At 44.8% G+C, this 18,526-nt stretch overlaps 2 protein-coding genes across 2 annotated transcripts in view; one reads left to right on the forward strand and one right to left on the reverse strand.

The window, feature by feature from the left end:
• Positions 1-5,865, reverse strand: part of srpk1b (SRSF protein kinase 1b) — a 28,175-nt gene extending 22,310 nt beyond the window's left edge. The window contains exons 1-2 of the mRNA XM_060055604.1: positions 5,766-5,865; positions 4,928-4,982 (exon numbers count right to left, since the gene is read on the reverse strand). Of these exons, the coding sequence (XP_059911587.1) occupies positions 4,928-4,982; positions 5,766-5,778 (68 nt within the window). The 5' untranslated portion in view covers positions 5,779-5,865. The remainder of the gene's footprint in view (positions 1-4,927; positions 4,983-5,765) is intronic.
• An 8,464-nt stretch (positions 5,866-14,329) lies between these two features.
• Positions 14,330-17,554, forward strand: LOC132460996 (uncharacterized). The gene is made up of 6 exons (XM_060056021.1): positions 14,330-15,185; positions 15,276-15,483; positions 15,762-15,985; positions 16,429-16,576; positions 16,683-16,792; positions 16,963-17,554. Exons 1-6 carry the CDS (start codon positions 14,928-14,930, stop codon positions 17,269-17,271), a joined length of 1,257 nt encoding a protein of 418 aa, XP_059912004.1. The 5' UTR covers positions 14,330-14,927; the 3' UTR covers positions 17,272-17,554.
• Positions 17,555-18,526: the final 972 nt, after the last annotated feature.

Consider the following 18,526-nt stretch of genomic DNA (forward strand, 5'->3'; position numbering starts at 1 on the left):
TAAAAGAAAAGTATATTCGAATCTTACTGAACTCTTAAGGAAAAATTAAGAAAAATAAAGAAATCTAAAAGGGAACATATGTGGTTCTGCACAACAACACAGTAGCGAAAACTCTGCCGTCATGTTTTCAATAGCTCCCGTAATAGCATATTTTGTCAGCCTGGCCAAAATATGTGTGCTATACCGTTTATCCAGTTTCTTAACAAAAGCCGTAAACTCGGCCCTGGTCCCCGTGTTGAGGGGGTCATCTTTCACTATGAACTCTGCTATTGCCTTAGACGTTTCGCGGTGCCGTTTTGAATCACGATCATATATACCTCTGGATAATATCCGGTCAGTGATCGCTGCCGGGTGGTATTCGGTGAACTTGACACACTGGCGAAGGTTTTTTTTCCAGTCCGAATGCAAAAACTATACGAGCCCAAGATAAGTCTGATACAATAAATAAGTCCAGTCCGTTTATCCAGTCTTTACCAAAGCCATGGTCACGTTGATCATATCCTTCCCTATTAACTCATCTATCACCAGATAAATTTCGAGTTCAGGCTTCTGCAAAATTCAGAATTGAAAATGACGTCAGAATCAGGATGTAGAATTACAATTTGAATTAAAAGGAAGTAGAATTGAAAATCAATGAAATTCATATGCTTAATTTAAGTTCAGTGAGTTAACAATGAAGCTTACTTTAGATTAAAAGTATATTCTATTAAAGAAGACTAAATTTCCCATCATACTTTACTTTAACCAATTATGTTTGAAATTAGTTGGTTGAAGCTGAAGTTTCTTACAACTAATTACATACAGTACGTTCATAACGATATACTTGACAAATTGACAAGTGTAATGACAGCAACATGTAAAAGTATAGTAAGCCTTAACACTCATCTTCACTAGTTAATTTAAATGAACCAATTCCAAGTACAACACCAGGAAACGACAGAGCTGTAGTACTGCAGTCTGTGGCTCCATCAAGGCTACTTCAAATTTCAAAAGGCATCTAAAGGTATGCTTTTCAGCCTTGTCCAATTTTTATTTTGCAATCCCATCTCGTGACGGTATTATGCTATTGATATAATCAGTGCAGGGGTCACCACTCAAGAGAGTGTATTACACATTACCAATTTCTTTAATAAAAACATGATGCATTACCTTATAGGGGTGTGACGAGATCTCGTGCCACGAGATCTCGCGAGATTAAACTCGACGATATTACCCGTCGCGCTAGAAATCCGTCTCGCGAGATTTGTGAACTATCCAAACTTCTATTTGTGGCCTGGAGGGGCAGTAATGCGCCTTTGCTACGTCTAGTCTGCCAGAACCTAACGAAAGAGAAGGAAAAGAAGAAGAGGAGGAGAAGGAGGGGAAGCAGGGGAAGCAGCCATAGGCAGCCAGAATGACGTCGGAAAATACCCGTATTACCGTCGAAGATGCCCCCGCCACTTTTAAATCATTTGTTTGGCAGCATTCTGGGTACCCAGCGGAAATGATGAATGGCAGTAGAGTGACTGATAAGACACGGACAATACCAAGTTGTCAGTGACATACTTGGTCTCTGTTTGCACTATTTGCACTCTGTATTGACGGAGTAGAACTTTGATTAGGTTTTGCACATAATATTGTTTGCACCTGAAAAAAGAGAATTATTTAATTTACTTCAACTTTTATAAACCGAATATCGTATCTCGTCTCGTCTCGTGAGCTGAGTGTATCGTCACACCCCTATTACCTTAGGATACTTCTTATTCTCTATAGTAACTCATTACTCTACCTGTTGCATTACTAAAGGACAAGAACCAGGGATACCGGGCCTAGACACAACTTTAACTCACGTTCATTAAAATGAATGTTCGAACTAACTCAGCCAAATATGATTACATGTAAGGTACTTTGTAAGGCGTTACCAAAGACAATGGATATTATGTGTTTAAAAGCATGCAAGCACACTTAAGACTTTTTGTAAATCAAGAGAACAAGTGCGTCAATTGTGGAATAGAATTCATTGTTCTCTTCATCTACATCCAGGGAATATTAATTTACTATTTATCCCCCCCACAGAAGAAACATCCTGAATTATTGATGGACTCTGAAACCAGCGTTCAAAGAATCTAGCAACAGCATGGTCATCATTCAGAAACACAAGGTTCTAGCAAGTGGTCGATCACTGATCGACGTCAAGTGGCACTGTCATGGTCTGTCGGTTTCCTTGTCTTGTTTTGGTGTGTTACCTGTTTTACTTTGGTATCGGTCTTGTTTCTCCCCATGTCAGGTTTCCCTCCTATGTGATTACTGCTCCCTCCCCTAATGTGTTTCAGCTGTTACTCGTTGCGTGCCATGTGTTTGGTATTTAAGCCCTTGTCTTTCCTTTGTTCCTTGTCGGATCATTTTAGTTCGTGGTGAGTTGTGTCCTGTGTGTTACCTGTGTTCCCCGCGTCACCCGTGTTCCTTGCATTTTGCATTAATAAAATATCCTTTTATTGAACTGTCTGCGATTGGGTCCTACCTGCCTGCCTGCCACCCGCTAACCGTGACAGGCTCTGGTCATTACATTGCCAATGGTCTCCTCCCTCTCTCCACTGTTGACAAGGATTTCAAAAACATGCTGCATTTGGCCATACCCTCCTTCACAATGCCCTCCAGAAGAGCTCTCAGCCAGGACCGTATTCCTCAGCGCTCAGCTATTCTAAAAAATCTGATTCAACTAATGGAAAAAAAACCTGAGCATATTTGCCTGACGGTTGATCTATAGTCAAACCGATCAATGAGGTTGTTTTTTGGAATTTTTGTCATTTCCTAATAGATTGTGTGACAGTGTGTAGCACTAAGCTGCCAGCATTTTAATGGGAGGCATACGGCTGAAAACATTTACAAAATTGAAGTTCTTGAAAATGACATCATTCAGGAAGAAAAATCTAATTTATTGTGAGAGATAATGCCTCCAACATGATAAAAGCGTTCTGAAAGCAACTGAGAATGGCAAGTGGCAATTCAACGGCAACTCAACAAAAGAAACGGCCAAGACTCTTTTCCTACATGAAAGCCAATCGTCAGTCCTGCCAGCTGAGCCAGCCTCAGACGAGGCCCCAGTTTCTGTCGTGTTTTATTTTGCATTTTGTAAATCCATTGATTTCGGTTGGAAGACTCATTGCTCATTGCAAGGGGGGTTGGTTGTAGTCTTTTCATTCGGTTCTAGCCCTACTGTTGATACGGAGAACCGAGCGAAAAGACTACAACCACACATAAACATGTCCGGTTCCAGTCCCGGTTTCCGTTTCAATGGGATTTACGGAACGCCAAATAAAACTCGACAGAAATTGTATTTCGCTACGATACTTTTCTGGTATTCCATGGAGGCGTCATCGACGGCTCCATGGACGACATCTTCGGCGACTCGGCGTCCGGTTTTTCCCACTCTCGGGTTATGATATTAATACCAGAATTGTCCTCTGAACATGCGCTGATCATGTGAACGCACAACTTTTTTTATCAACCGATCCGCGGATCACTGATCCGTTAGTCTATTGGAGAGAAAACCAAGGTCTTTACCCTGTCCTAGCTGAACTCGCATGTAAATATCTTGCCATGCCTGCTTCCTCTGCACCTGTTGAGAATTTTTAGTGTTGCAGGAAAGATAATCAGACCAGAAAGGTGGAGACTCAATGAGACGTTTGAGGATCTATTTAGAATTAGATGCAATAGTGTTGCTCAGTGAGTTTTGTATCAGAATAAATTATATTTGCATTTACCATGACTTTATGTCATTTAATTACTTTAAAATTAAAATATTATTGGGTCAAAACTAATTCAATTAATTTTTGCCAAGAAGTTGCCATCATTATACATTTTGAAAAAAGAAAAAAATGTTTGCAGGGTGGCAAATGTATGCAAAGTTACTAGTCACATGTAATGTATTTGCATTGTTATTAAAATGATCAAACTAATCAAGTCAACAAATTACATTGCATTGATAAAGTAATCAAAATACGGTAAAACAAATCCAATTGATAATGGATAATTGATAACCTTCCTCTGAATTTAATTGAATTACCATGAATTTAATTCTACTTCCTGTAATTCTAATTCTACATCCGGTGGGGCGGTGCCAATTTAATTCCTGAATTGAAGCCAATTCTAAAAATCAGAATTTTGCACAAGCCTTACGGAGTTCTATTCTGCATCTACTGCTCTCACTCGCATGTCACAAGAGTGGAGGGTAAAGTAGCATACACGTGAACCCCACATGGCCCCTTGTTTCCGATTCCGACCCTCTGATTGGCTAGATTGTGTAGCATTAAAACAAAAACTTTATTTTCTATTTTTATCGCAGCCTTTGCCTTTCGAAAAATTTGAAACTTTCTTTTACATTGTGATATCGGTTTGAAATACCCCCACCAACAGCCCTTGTTTTTATTGTGTTTACTTATCATTTTGATTAAGCAGACTTGTACAGCAAACAGTGAATTTAGATACATTAAGGAGCAGGCAGAGATCAGCCTCTTGCCCAATCGTACCTAAAGGTAGGTGGCGGACATGGGAATCAAACTCAGTACCTTAGACTTGGAGCCGCTAAAATATCCTTCCCCAAAATAATTGAGTCTAATGAAAAGAACTGTATCTAGAATTGTAACTACATTCCCCAGTATTTGCAAATCAATAATACAACTCATTGCTTATTTTTTTGATTACCTATGTTATAAATATTTTACTAAATCGTAAAATAACAACACACACACACACACACACACACACACACACACACACACACACACACACACACACACACACACACACACCAACTCTTATCATTATGCATTACACGCAATGTGATGCATTGACCATGTCAACTGCTGATCTGAAATCAAACGATTGTTTGGCATATTCAAAGATATACAGATACAAACAATATGTATGGTAAAAATGATTGACTTACTTTTTACTAGGCTTCTTTGGCTTGGTCCTTTTCTTTCTCGCTTGCATGGCAAGTACTAATAAAATTGGATAGAGATGATACAGTGTCATTTATGCAAAAACGACGGTGCATTATCTGCATAAATGAATGGAGAAAGAGTTGGCTGGAATGCAGGAGCATTCACTTCTGAGACACGGTGGCTTTCCGCCTATACAATGCCATTATCTATACTAGGTCTAGTATTATCTGCCTTTTACATACCAACATGTGCAATTCATACAACATCCAGCTCACCGCTTATCAGCCTCCATTCTAAATAGGACTTAAATATAATGACAGTAATATGCGGCTATTACTAAACAAGATAATTGGAAGGCGCATTTAGGTGAGGGCTGAATACACGCAGTTGACCACAGCACATGTCAGGGTTTCTGATCAGATGCTTGTCAATATGAGATCTGATCTACGAGCACACAGTGCGATGTGTCACACATGTCGCTGTAACATCGGCCTTGACAGCATATCTGTTAAAACCAGACACTATGTTGGTTGCGTTTATTTGTACCACGCAAGGTGTAGCGGGTGGCTCAAAAGCATGCCAACCAAGTTTCCATACTGTTAGCATAAAGTTCGGGCGCATGGACTTCTCCAGTGTGAATGCTACTAGTAGCCGATAGCAGCTAGCCTCATCCCAGCACATTGGGAGAGGCTAGCTGCTAGCTCTTAAAGCGCTTAGTCCTCCTTTTTCTTTGTTTAGCGGCAACATCGCGTCGTCAAACTTTCAGAAACTGGTGTTGGATGAGAGAAATTACCCCCCATTGTATTTAACCCTGAAAGAGCCTTTGTGGTCATACTTCACCTTTTCTCTCCATACTGATGGCGGGATAGACAGTCTGTTGTCAAACTGTGGCGATAGAGCATCGCATCTCAGAGCGCATGCGTGCTATTGTGCTCCAAAAGCCCTCTCTGAACGCACCTCAGTCACGCGAATCTATAACGGATTTTTCGAGTGTTTCTGAAAAGTACAGTTTTTCTAAAATGTGGATCTTTAAACTGATACACAACACATGTTCATATATATTTTATAGAGGGATAAATAAAATGCGGTGAGTGCTGTAGTGCAAAGTGAGGTTGAAAATATTTTTTTAATAAAGACACATAGATTAAGACATAAAGAAACGTTAAACGGCTTGGATCAAGTGAAGGGATTTGAACAAAAGTTCAAAAGTCTAAATGGAGTAAACAATGGAAACATGTTAGAAACCATCTAAGAAAATGTAAATGGTTGGAAATAAATAAAGTGACACCTGAATGAAAAGCGCCAGGCATTGCTAAAAATGCAGAAATGTAAATTCAATTGAACTGAAGAATCTCAAAGGTCAAATGTATTGCCCTGCACTGCTGGTGCGTGTGCGTGTGCGTGTCTTTAAGAGAATAGCGAGCCGGTGCGTGATTAAAAATAGCCCAATACATACTTAGCAGTCACGTGACTACCATGGCTACCTGGAGGGCAACAGACGCCGACAAAAGGGCGACGAACAGCGGCCAGCCAGGGGAATTGCAGCCTTGCAGATTTCCAATACTACAATCAATCAACTATTTAGACCATAAATGTTCAAATAAGATATCAAGAAAAGATAAACATACTCTGAACTTGTGATCCATACACAGCACCCACTAATGTGTTCATTGCTTTGAAGTTGGCAACGTCTCGACCAGACGTGGAGTTGGAAGATATTTACATTTATCTTCTAGAGAATCCATCACCTACCGCACAAAAAATTAAAGCCTACAAAAGTACGAAAAAAAAAAATAAGCGAACTTTTTTTGAAGAGTGGGTTGATTAACAACATTGTCGTTTGGGAGGTGAAAAATAGGAATATCATCATAATCAAAGCAAAGTTGAGTAAGTAAAGTACTATCTAGCTTCCCGCAAAACGATCAACAAATAGCCTTTTTCTGAATCAAATAACTTTTCAGTAGCTCTTTTATTGACCAAGTAATGCGGTAGCGTCCACACAAGTTACATTTTCTCAAGCATTTCTGAAGTTCCAGCGCAGCGGAGCTTTTTTCTGTACTCTGAAATAAAACTGCTTAGGATCGTTTAGTGACGCCTCCGCCAGAGTTGCCAGATTTCCAGCCCAATCTGGCAACACGGGCTATCCCCATGACGGCAGCGGGAGGGTTATTTTCATTTTGAAATAATTGTAATTATAATGTGCAATTAAACAATATATATTACTTATTGGGAATTCTAATCTTATAGACAATAATACCGTTTTTTCCTTTTTTGATGGGATCCGGTATAATCCGAACCCCGGCTTCACTCCTCGGCAGTAAATACATCCAACTATCTCGCATATAGTTTTCACCAAGTTCGTTCGTATGGTAAAACTGTTGACGTCCTGGCAGATCCTTGATTAGGTTACTAAGTTGCTAGAGAACGTTGTTCTATTTCATGTAGTAGGCTACGCCGTCTAGGCTTCGCCTTATGGGCTTGAAAATTCTAACTATGCACCTATCAGCGTGGGCACCGCCCACATTTCCCCACGGTATCGTGTCTATATAACGCGGTGTATACCGTCACTCATCCTCCCTTTTCTTTCAGCACTTGTGCTTATCAGCGAGAAATTGAGAACTACTATTAAGAAGATGATAACTTCAACACGGATCTCCCAAGCCGGTGGCAGCGGCTCGGGCGAGGCCGCAGACAAACGGCCCTTTTCAGGGCCACCTGAGAGCGCTCCTGGAGCTAGGTCCTTTTCAGGACTCCTATGCGCCTCCTGTCCCGCCTCCCTGGCACCGGGTGACGGCCACTTGGCATGCTTTCGGTGCCTCGGCGCCGACCACGCCGCGGCTGCTATGGCGGTCCCCGTCTCCTGTGTCGCCTGCCGGGAGCTGCCTGAAGAGTGGATCCTCTCCAGGCATCTCTTCTTTTCCCCTGCGGTGGAACTGGCTGACGCCATCGACCTGTACGGGTCAGGGCCCTGACGACGACGATGGCGTCATCGACGCCTCCATGGACGACATCTTCGGCGACTCGGCGTCCGGTTTTTCCCACTCTCGGGTTACAACCGCCACGTCATACAACACGAGGGTCCGTGCCGGATGACCAATCTCTTCCGGGAGATCATGGGTGAGGCGGCGGCCATCAAAGGGATTCCCATGCCGGCCCGCCGCTCGCCCCCGTATCTGACGATATGCAGGGCGAGTGCTTTCGCACCCCATCTTCTTCCCGGCGGGTTACCCAGTGCCCCTTGTTCCCGCCTGTGCAGCACTTGTTTACTGCTGCAGGTGGGGACCCTTCGACCCTGAAGGCTCCGGTAAGATCCTACACGGATTTCACCAACGTGGAGGGGTGGGCAGATACTCAGAAGAGGGGGATCCCTCGCCTGGAGCCTCTCCTGGCAGTGCTTCTCTGTCCGGGCGCCGGATGGCGCCCTAACGAAAAGCCGCTGCCCCCCGACCGCCTCCAGAAGCAGATTGTTGGCCTAACGGACAGGGTGTTCGTTTGTGCCTCTCAATCCGCGGCGGCGGTCAACAACATCGCCCTGCTCTCCTCTGCCATGGTCTCGTTGTCGGCTGACAGGGAGGCCTACGGCCCGGAGGAAGCCGCGAGATGGCTGGCGGTTTCCCGCTTTTCCAGCGCCATCCTCCAGCTATGCCAGCCGATAGCCGTTTCGGCCGGCCGGCATATGGCGTGGGCTACCATGATTCAAAGGGTCATCCGGCACTGCGGTGCCGGAACGAGAGGGGGCCAGCCTCGTCCAGGGTCCACTAGCGCCGGATGGCCTATTTGGTCCCCGGTTCTCCGAGGTGCTCGCGCACCAGCAGTCAGTCCGTGAGAATCGTTCCCGGTTCGGGGCGATTCTCACGGGCTCCTCCCGCCAGCAGGCTGGGAGGAAGCGGGGTCCAGGCCGGTCCCAGCGTTCCAGGGGGCCGCCTCCGACTCTCCGACCGCTATGCGTGTTGGCAAGAGCGGTGCGTTCTGCCATCGTGGTTGGACACCACGTTGAGATGGGGCCATCCCATACAGTTCAAGCGTCGTCCCCCACCCTTTATGGGGTTGGTGGAGACCACGCTACGGGACCCGGCTGCGAGCACGGCTCTGGCAGCAGAGGTGGCACGTCTCTTGGTAAAGGGGGCCATCACTGTCGTTCCCCCCCCACGAGTCTCACCTAGGGTTTTATTTCCACTACTTTCTGGTTTCCAAGAAGTCAGGGGAAAAGAGACATATTCTGGATCTTCGCGTGTTCAACAGATTCGTTGCCACAAGGAAGTTCAGAATGCTCACTGTCTGAGCGTTGTTCCGGTGTGTGAGAGAGGGCGATTGGTTCAAATCCCTGGATCTCAAGGATGCTTACTTCCACGTCCCTGTTCGACAGGCGCACAGGAAGTTTCTCCGCTTTGCCTTTATGGGGATGGCGTACGAGTACCAGTGTCTGCCGTTCGGCTATTCCCTGGCTCCGCGCACTTTCTCGAAGTGTGTGGAGACGGCGTTGGAACCGCTCAGGCGTCAGGGAAAGAGGATTCTCTTCTACCTAGACGACCTGCTTATTCTGAGCAACTCAGAAGAGACCGCGAGAAGGGACTCCATGTTGGTGATAAACCATCTCTCCTTCCTGGGTTTTGCCATCAACTGGGAGAAGAGCTCCCCGCTCCCCAGCCGGCCGACAGTCTACTTGGGGCTTTGCCTAGACTCAGCCACCATGACTGCGATGCTTTCGCCTCCTCGGCGAGACGCCATCCTGTCGGCGCTCTCCCGTTTTCGCGTTCGCTGAAACGTGACCGCACTGTCCACCATGCGCCTGTTAGGGCTGATGGCAGCTGCCCACCCCGTGGTCCCCCTGGGTCTGCTTTTTATGCGCAGACTCCAGCGGTGGTTTGCTCGCCAACGGTTGGACCCCAGGCGACACAAGCTCAGGGTGCTCCTCGTTCCCCGTTCGGTGTCGCCAGACCTGGAATATTGGAAAAGACCCTCCCCCCTTCTCAGGGGTGTTCTCCTGGGCAGGGTGGCGTCCTACGTAGCGGTCTTCACGGACGCCTCGTTGACAGGTTGGAGAGGAACGTGCCTCTCTCACTCGGTCGGAGACGAATGGCGCACGCCCCCTACAGCACACATTAATGTGTCGCTGTGAGGAAAGTGCTGTTGCATTTCTTTCACCTGGTGCGCGGCCGCCACGTTCTGATCAGGACAGACAGCGTGTCGGCGGGGGGAGTCCCCTCCCCTGCTCTCCACCGAAAGGCGGTCGAGCTCTGGCTTTGGGCTCATCAGTATCTCCTCAGTCTGAGAGAGCCCTGCATATCGTGGGCGCCCAGAACTTTGGGGCGGACCTCATGTCTCGAGGCGGTCCCCGCCGAGACGAGTGGCGGTTACATCCCGACATTGTCAGACTGATCTGGCAGAGGTTCGGGACAGCGCAGGTGGACCTCTTCGCGTCCAGGGAGAACACGCACTGCAGGTCGTGGTTCTCCCTCAGCCCTCGGGATCTTCCCCCGTTGGGGGTAGATGCGTTGGCACACACACCTTGGCCGCGGGCTCTCTTGTATGCGTTTCCCCCGCTCCAGCTGATCCTTCCTCTTCTGGAACGGGTCAGACAGGAGAGACTGTCCCTGATATTAGTGGCCCCGGAGAACCGTTCAGCTCTGTGGTTTCCAGAGCTGGCCGCGGTCGGCGCCGTGGCCAGTACCGTTCAGGCCGGATGCGCTTTCACAGGCCCACGGGACGGTGCACCACCCGCCCGATGTCTCGGGACGGCTGTTGGTTTGGCTCCTGAGAGGTTGATCCTGCAGGGCAAAGGTTGGCCTGAGACGGTTATCAACACTATTCCGAGTGCTCGTGCGCCTTCTACTTCTTCCCTCTATGCGGCGAAGTGGTGCGCCTTCTCTAATTGGTGTGAGAGGAACCACGCTGTCCCATCTCAATGCGAGGTGGGAAGCGTGCTTTCGTTTCGGCAAAACTTATTGGAAAAAGGTTTGGCCTTCTCCACTATCAAGGTCTATGCGGCAGCCGTTTCGGCTGGCCATGCAGGCTGTGATGGTGGACCGATCTTCAGCCATCCACTGGTCAAGAGATTCTTGCGTGGGGCTAGACGGGTTAGGCCTGTTTCACGCGTGCTTACACCACGCTGGGATCTCCCCACCGTGTTGCGCGGATTGTCCAGGGATCCTTTCGAGCCTCTTTCTCAGGCCCCTTTGGATGCCCTGTCATTTAATGCCGCATTTCCACTGCAGGGTGCGGAACGGATCGGATCGCAAAGGTGCGGTAGGGAGGGGGCGGTATAGCCCAGCTCAGTTCCGAGGTCGCGTTTCCACTGCCGACAGTACCCTTTGTGGTAGGCCGGATGTCGATCGCCGCGGCAGCTACGTAAACATCGTAAAAAACGTCTTCCTCCCCAAGAATGCAGACGAACGTCTCCACCTCCTTGTTCGCCCAAGCAAGCGTTTTACGCGACAAGTTAATTGTAAAGAATAATACCTCGAGGCTACTGTTCGTTTGTTTTTATCCCCGCGTCACCCGGAAGTGCCGATTCTGTCGACCAATCAACGGAGGGGGGGTGTAGCTAGAATTTCACGGGACCCTTTCAGGCGTCTCGTCTCGTTTGCGGTACCCCAACGGAGGAGTCCCGAGAATGGGGCCGGAACGGGTACGGCAAAGTCCGGGTCACGCCCACTTTTGGTGGTGGAAACGCGACCCGACCCGCACCTTTGCGATCCGATCCGTTCCGCACCCTGCAGTGGAAACGCGCCATAAGACGGCGCTCTTGTTGGCCTTGGTTTCTGCCAAGCAGGCCGGTGAGCTAACCGCTCTGTCTGTCAGCCCGAGTTGCTTGTTGCTAAACGAGGACAGCTCCTTCGCGTTGCTCAGACCTAATCCTGCGTTCCTCCCGAAGAACATTAATAGTTATTTTCGGTCGAGGGATATTGTGCTTAAGGCTTTTCACCCCCCGCCTCATTCTAGTGAGGCGGAGGCGGAGTTGCATCTACTGTGCCCGGTTCGGGCGTTGGCTATGTATGTGAATGATGGGCCGGCCCTGACCAATTTGGTGCCCTAGGCAAGATTTTTGCTGGCGCCCCCTACCCCCCCCCCCCTTAGATCGCACAGTAAATTCGACTACCAATGTTCATAAACTCAGAGAAGCTACAAAGCTTTGTCTTTGAGACTCTTTGATTTTAGATGGATGAGGATGGGGATGAGGATGAGGATGCTTGTTACTTGGTAACAAGCAATGAATCATAAATACAATATGGTATGCACAAAATACTGCAGACGTTAGAACATTTAATAATTATACACTTTTGCAGTGAAAATGTGATGAGATTCATTCAACTTTATTGTCATTGCAATGCAATTCAGTCTAACCACAGTGCAAAAACCAGTAAAGTGCAGTGAAATGAATATATATGTATATATAGCCTATGAATGATATGTGAAAGCTAAGGTATGAAATATTAAAAGTGTAATACACTTGCACTTAAACACTGCATGTAAACTTTAACAAACATAAAACCAAATGCTTACAACCACCCTATTACAAAGGGGATGGACAACTAAAAGCATTTTAACTGACATACAAGCAGGAAAAACACCTGTAAAATAACACCTGAACAAGCCTAACGTTAAGTTTCCAAACGTCCCTGATGAATTTAAGGTTGAGTAACATTAACACACGTCAGCTCAGCTATTTATTGATTATTAAACAATGTTGCTATCGTCCGAAGTAAGCTAGCAAGCTAACACTCTGCTCCAACAACGGTAACTACGATGCATTAAAGTGTTAATTTCATGCACTTCATCACATTGACATTACTGTACCTTTATCTTTTTCACGTTTTTCCTCCTCTTCTTTCCTTCCTTGGGAGCCGGATGGCTTCAGTCTTTTGGACATAATTCCGATACAGTGTCATTAATCTTTTTCTTTGTCTCTGGGTCACGGCCCGGTCAGATTCAGGCAGCTGGCCTCTTGACCCCGCCCCCCTCACAGAGGGCAGGTACAGCCAGGCAGGCACCCAGAAAAAAGGCTTCTCCATAGTCTTTGCTATGACTTTATGTTGCTGTGGGCTTAAATAATATTTCGAAATAATAGTAGTAATGGCACTGGTAAAAAAATAAATCGTATTTATATATATATATATATATATATATATATATAATTTATTTATTTATTTTCCCCCGTTTTTGCCGCCCCCCACGGATGACGGCGCCCCTAGCATTTGCCTATACTGCCTATGCCCAGGGCCGGTGTAAGTACCATATTGGCTCGGCCACCAGATCGGCTCGGGGTCCGTCGTCTGCTGATTACGTTACACAATATCATTGGCTGTACGCTTGAATGGGCGTACATTGTGATTGGCTGTACGTCGGACAGTTGTGATTGGCGGTTTTGTGCTGTAGCTCTGGCTGTAGTCATAGCAACCACGAGGAAACAGCGAGCACATGTGTGAGCGCGAGTAGGTCTATGTCTAGTTTCGGTTTGTGTTGCCAGATTGGGCATATATCCCGGTTTTCCAGCCTAACGTGATTCAAAGTAGCCAAATTAGGCTGGAAATGTGCCCAATCTGGCAAAACGGACGGCTTATCTTAACAGCCAAGATGATTCCGAGGGATGTTTTGTTTTTAGAAGAAAACTATCCATACAGATAGGTTGGGAATGGTCTATGTTCAAAATGAAAGATCATTACAGGCTCTTTAATTTAAGCCATAAAAGACCTTATTGCTGTAGATAGCGTATTGTGTAACGTAATCAGCAGACGACGGACCCCGAGCCGATCTGGTAGCCGAGCCAATATGGTACTTACACCGGCACTGCGTGAATCGCTCGACCGCGTTCCGCTCCACACAACAGTTGTTTGTGTGTTATAGCGACGCTAGCAGGAGCCGCGCTCTCTCTAAGCAGCGGTTTTCTGAAACGAAAGCACGCTTCCCACCTCGCATTGAGATGGGACAGCGTGGTTCCTCTCACACCAATTAGAGAAGGCGCACCACTTCGCCGCATAGAGGGAAGAAGTAGAAGGTCCCAACAACAACATGATGTTTTGTGTCTTGCACAAACGTTATTTTGCAGTAATTGTTAACAATGCTGGTAACTTGAATTTTATTGGTACTACAAGCTACATGCTGACTGACAAAAAATCCCATTCATAAAAAATCCCTCTGTCCATCCGGTGAAAGTCATCCGCCTTGGCAAGTTGAAACATGCATAGCACTACTGTAGCCTACTTTGATTTTTCCACCAGGGGTTGCCGGTTCTACTCACTTAAGACATATATATATATATATATATACATATATATATATATATATATATATATATATATATATATATACATATATATATATATATATATACATATATATATATGGCTGAATTAAGTCTGTGATAAGCTCAGTGTCTTGGCACTAACTGTATTTTTTTCTATAGCTGCCAAGATTGGAGAAGTTATTGCCTTCACTTACTCGAGATGACATCAAGGATCTGTTTCCTGGTCCTGAAAATGTTCACAGGCGGCGGGCTATATGGCTTGTTGTGAATAAGGTTGAAACGCTAAGTTCCATATTATGCACATTAAGTTAAGATAATGATAAAATGTAAGTGCATCCACAGGTCTATCTGATAGCATCAATTTACAAATATTTTCATTTTAAAATTGTATTTATTTTAGCCAAAGCTCATTCTTTGGTTAAAAAAAGGCTTGACAAGTCAGTGTAACAATAGTGTAAGTCCATATTTAAACAAAATTCAGCATGATCTCTGTTCTTCGTGGGCAGTTATATAACAGTTAATTGTTATTGCACAGGGGTCTCATGTTGTATGGGCTTTACATTTTGGCTGGGCTATATGATTATTACAGAGCAAAAAACTCATTCTGTGGGAATATATTTATGACGGAAAGTTATCCTATGAAATATGTAAATGTGAATGTATTTTAGGTGGAGACTGCTGCTGAACTACCACAACCATCAGCGACTGGAGGCAGTAGTCCTTCACAAGAAGAGCCCAACCCTTCCAAGTTCGTGGTTATGTCCAGCCCAGAATACGTAGTTTACACAGACAGTGAACTTGAACAGGTGCGACGCTCCTACTTCGAGCAGAAACGGTTGGGGACTGAGAACATCGTGGATTTATCTAAGGAGCTCTTCTGCCGGCTCATTAGAAACACTATGTGTAATATGATGTCAATTGCAAGAGCCACAAAAGATGCCAGATACCCAACAAGACCAGAGGTCAATGCCATGGCAAAGCGATTGGTGGAATATTATCCAATGCTAAAAGACTGGGTAAGAATTTTTATCTCCCTTTTGCTTGTGTTTTTATTGTCATTTTTATTGTCATTTGTCATATTTTAATCTTGACTGTTTTTATGGCAGGGGCATGTTGCCAAAAAGCTCATGAAGAGGCTATCGAATGTAAGAAGTCCCCAGAAGGGCACTCCTACTGCAAAGAAACAACGGCGTGATGTTGGGGAAATAACTACAAGTGACTACGACGGGGATTCAAGTGCTTCTACGGTCATTCTTGAGCAGTCCCCAGTCAGAGCCAGCACCCCAGTGCAACACCTGGATAGCAGTGATGAATGTATGTATCAAACTTAATACACTCTGTTTACATGAGTTTTTGTGGGAAGTAACAGCTAGTCTCAAGTTGTCGTGATGCATTTTTGATTACTGAGATGTGTGGGAGAGATTGCTATGCTCAATATACAAACAAAAGAAAACAGGCCATGGGTAAGTGGCCTGTTAGTATTCTAACAATGCAATACTGTAGAAAAAAAAATCCTAATAACCTCCTACTTAATTTGGAAACCTAATATTTCTTTACACCTCTAACCCTTTTTTAAATTATTATTCCTTTAGGTGGTTTGGGTGACTTCTTGGACAGCCAGAAAAGCCAGGCAAGGCACTTCAAGACACTGCAAGAGATGTGCCGGTCCAGGAAGCCAAAAAAAGCTTCAGTAACCCATTTGCTGAACTTGGAGTTTCAGGCGAGAAGACGCTTTATAACCTCTGACACTCTTAGAGAGCAAGACCGACCCAGCAAGATTCTGGAGGCATATTCCTGTTTCAAAGACTTGGATCATGTAAGCAAATCCTCTCTTAACCAGTCCCAACCTTTTTGTAGCTTTCAGTACACGATTTGGGGCCGTTAGGGGTCTTTAACCATTAGGTCTTAATTGAACATTTACATTTAGTCATTTAGCAGACGCTTTTATCCAAAGCGACTTACAAGGGAGAATTACATTGCTTTGCAATGACATACTTCACATTCACCCATTCATTCAATCAGTCAATCACTCACACACCGATGGCGGAGGCTACCATGCAAGGTGCCAACCTGCACATCGGGAGCAGTTTGGGGTTCAGGGTCTTGCTCAAGGACACGTCGGTGAGGTCAGAGAGAGCAGGGCTCGAACCACTAGACCAACTCCTCAACAACCTGCGCCACCACCGCCCCATCAGTCATCAACGTGTTGGACGTACTGGCAATGAAAGTCATTTACACCTGTTTTTGAATGTCTTTCAGGTCCTAGATGAGTTGCAAAGGATAATACAGCCAAACAATGCCCACTACATCTCGGAGATGAGGAAGAGATGGGACGACTTTTATTCAAAGGTCCAATTTTATGGGGTGATGAAGAAAGTGATGAAACCCCCTAAAACGTTGGATGGAGGTGTGGTCACTGTATACAGTACCTTGATTTGTCCAAGTTTATATTTTGAGATCTCATGATGAGTGGTTACTCATACTGCCTTGTATTGTGCTTTCTTTCAAAAGAGTGGAACATGCCACTGCTGTGTTCAGAGCCCTGCCACTGCTCTTCTCATCCAGCACTATGCCACCTAAGAAGCTGGGCGCAAGCAGCGAGGCTGTTTTCCATGTCCTTACGGTGAGACAAGTATTTATTTTTTCAGTTCTATTTTGTGGTAAGCCTCTGTCATTTATACAAAAAGGTAGTGTTGTCAGTGACCTAATTGTTGTGTTTTTTTGGAAGTATCCCAGTCCAGGACAAGGTTTTTGTTTCTTGTGATTTCCTAAACTTCCACTCTTGTCATCTAGGCTTCAGAAGACCCTGATGCATACTTGCGCCAGCGACCCCTGTCCTGTCCAGTTTTGCTCGTCTATGAGGATAACTGCATGATCGCCATTGGAAACACACCAGTGACCACCTTTGACAGGAAGAAGTTTCATGAAGGCCTGCTCTACCTCTTGGGGTATTACTATTGCCTGCACCTCACTTATCCAAAGTTCATTTCCACACTGCTCTCAGTATTGCAAACTGAGGTTCTCCAGGACTCCCTCCATGACCGAGATTTAACTGCTTCCTACAAAAAAGCCATTGCCGAGTGGAGGTCCTTCATTGAGTGATTGACTATTGATATCTCTAACTAAAAAAACAGCTCAGTTTGAGAGTCAGGCCCATGTTAGCCACGTGTTTGCTGAGGTCCTTCATTGAATATGTTACTGTTTGACATGTTTGTTTCTGTCAAATATTCAAAACAGCAGCTGGAAGTGTTTTGTTTTGTTTTTATTATTTTAGTTTTTACTTTGTTTGAATAGCTGCATATTTTCTCAAATCTCTTAATAAACAAAATGCTAAAAACAAGATGCTTCTGTGCCTTAATTTGAGACGAATGAACTTATTTTTATTGTGCTGTTTTAAGATATTGTGTCTTGTTTTAAACCTTTTTGGCTAATTATTAAAACCATTTCAAGGTATTAATTCTTAAAGTCAGCTCAATTATTAGAATAATAATCTTATTTCAAGACATAAAGTCTAATAGTCAGCTAATTAAAAGACTAAATTACTAATTTTAAGTTACTCTGTCTTAAATAAATATGATTGTATTGCTTGTAGTAAGCTCAGTTTTCTCAAATTCTAGCCTATTTGTCTAGTTTTATGGCACATTATGATTTTCCAGTGGCTAGACTTTTTTGCTAGTTTTAAGAATTCTAACCTAGTACATTTTGCTTACCACATTGGCAGATTTTTTCGCTCAATACAAGATCATGTGGCTAGATTTAGGAATATTAGGCTTATTTCTAGAAGGGCCTTTTTTGCAGTGTACCGTGTGTTTCTGTCTTCCCTGGGGCGCACCTGCTCCTATACAGAGTAGGCGTGGCCTATATGACGTAGTTATGTAGTATATGCTCTGGTGGCTATGATCTGAGAGCCGCCTCCGGCTTCCTCATATGTGTGAATATGCTGCCATCTTGTGGCCATGAGCAGTTATTACAGCTTATATATTTGGTCCTACTCCCTTGTGGCAATGTGCGGATATACAGCTTACATGCTTATTTTCGTGACAGTGTCAACAATCATAGACAGTCTGCATAAATGGAGAAGGCGCTGTCATCTTTACTATTGATATAACTATATATAATAACCTATATAATAAACTATAAATCCCTACATGGTTTAGGCCCAAAATATTTAACTGATATGCTTCCACTACATAAGCCTTCTAGACCACTAAGATCCTCTGAGACCAATCTGTTAATTATCCCCAGAGTAAACACGAAACATGGGAAAGCAGGAAATCATTTAGTTACTATGCAACAAATAGCTGGAATAAACTCCCTGAGGATTTAAGACTTGCCCCAACTCTGAGCACCTTTAAAA

This window comes from Gadus macrocephalus, chromosome 1, assembly GCF_031168955.1.
Source record: "Gadus macrocephalus chromosome 1, ASM3116895v1".
NCBI classification, from domain to species: domain Eukaryota; kingdom Metazoa; phylum Chordata; class Actinopteri; order Gadiformes; family Gadidae; genus Gadus; species Gadus macrocephalus.

What these genes read in the sequence shown, in the direction of transcription:
- LOC132460996 (XM_060056021.1), top strand. Translation starts at nt 14,928, where the DNA reads ATGTCCAGCCCAGAATACGTAGTTTACACAGACAGTGAACTTGAACAG. An exon ending in ATCCAATGCTAAAAGACTGG is followed by an intron (nt 15,186 to 15,275) that starts GTAAGAATTTTT and finishes TTTTTATGGCAG; the next exon opens with GGGCATGTTGCCAAAAAGCT. An exon ending in GTTTCAAAGACTTGGATCAT is followed by an intron (nt 15,986 to 16,428) that starts GTAAGCAAATCC and finishes AATGTCTTTCAG; the next exon opens with GTCCTAGATGAGTTGCAAAG.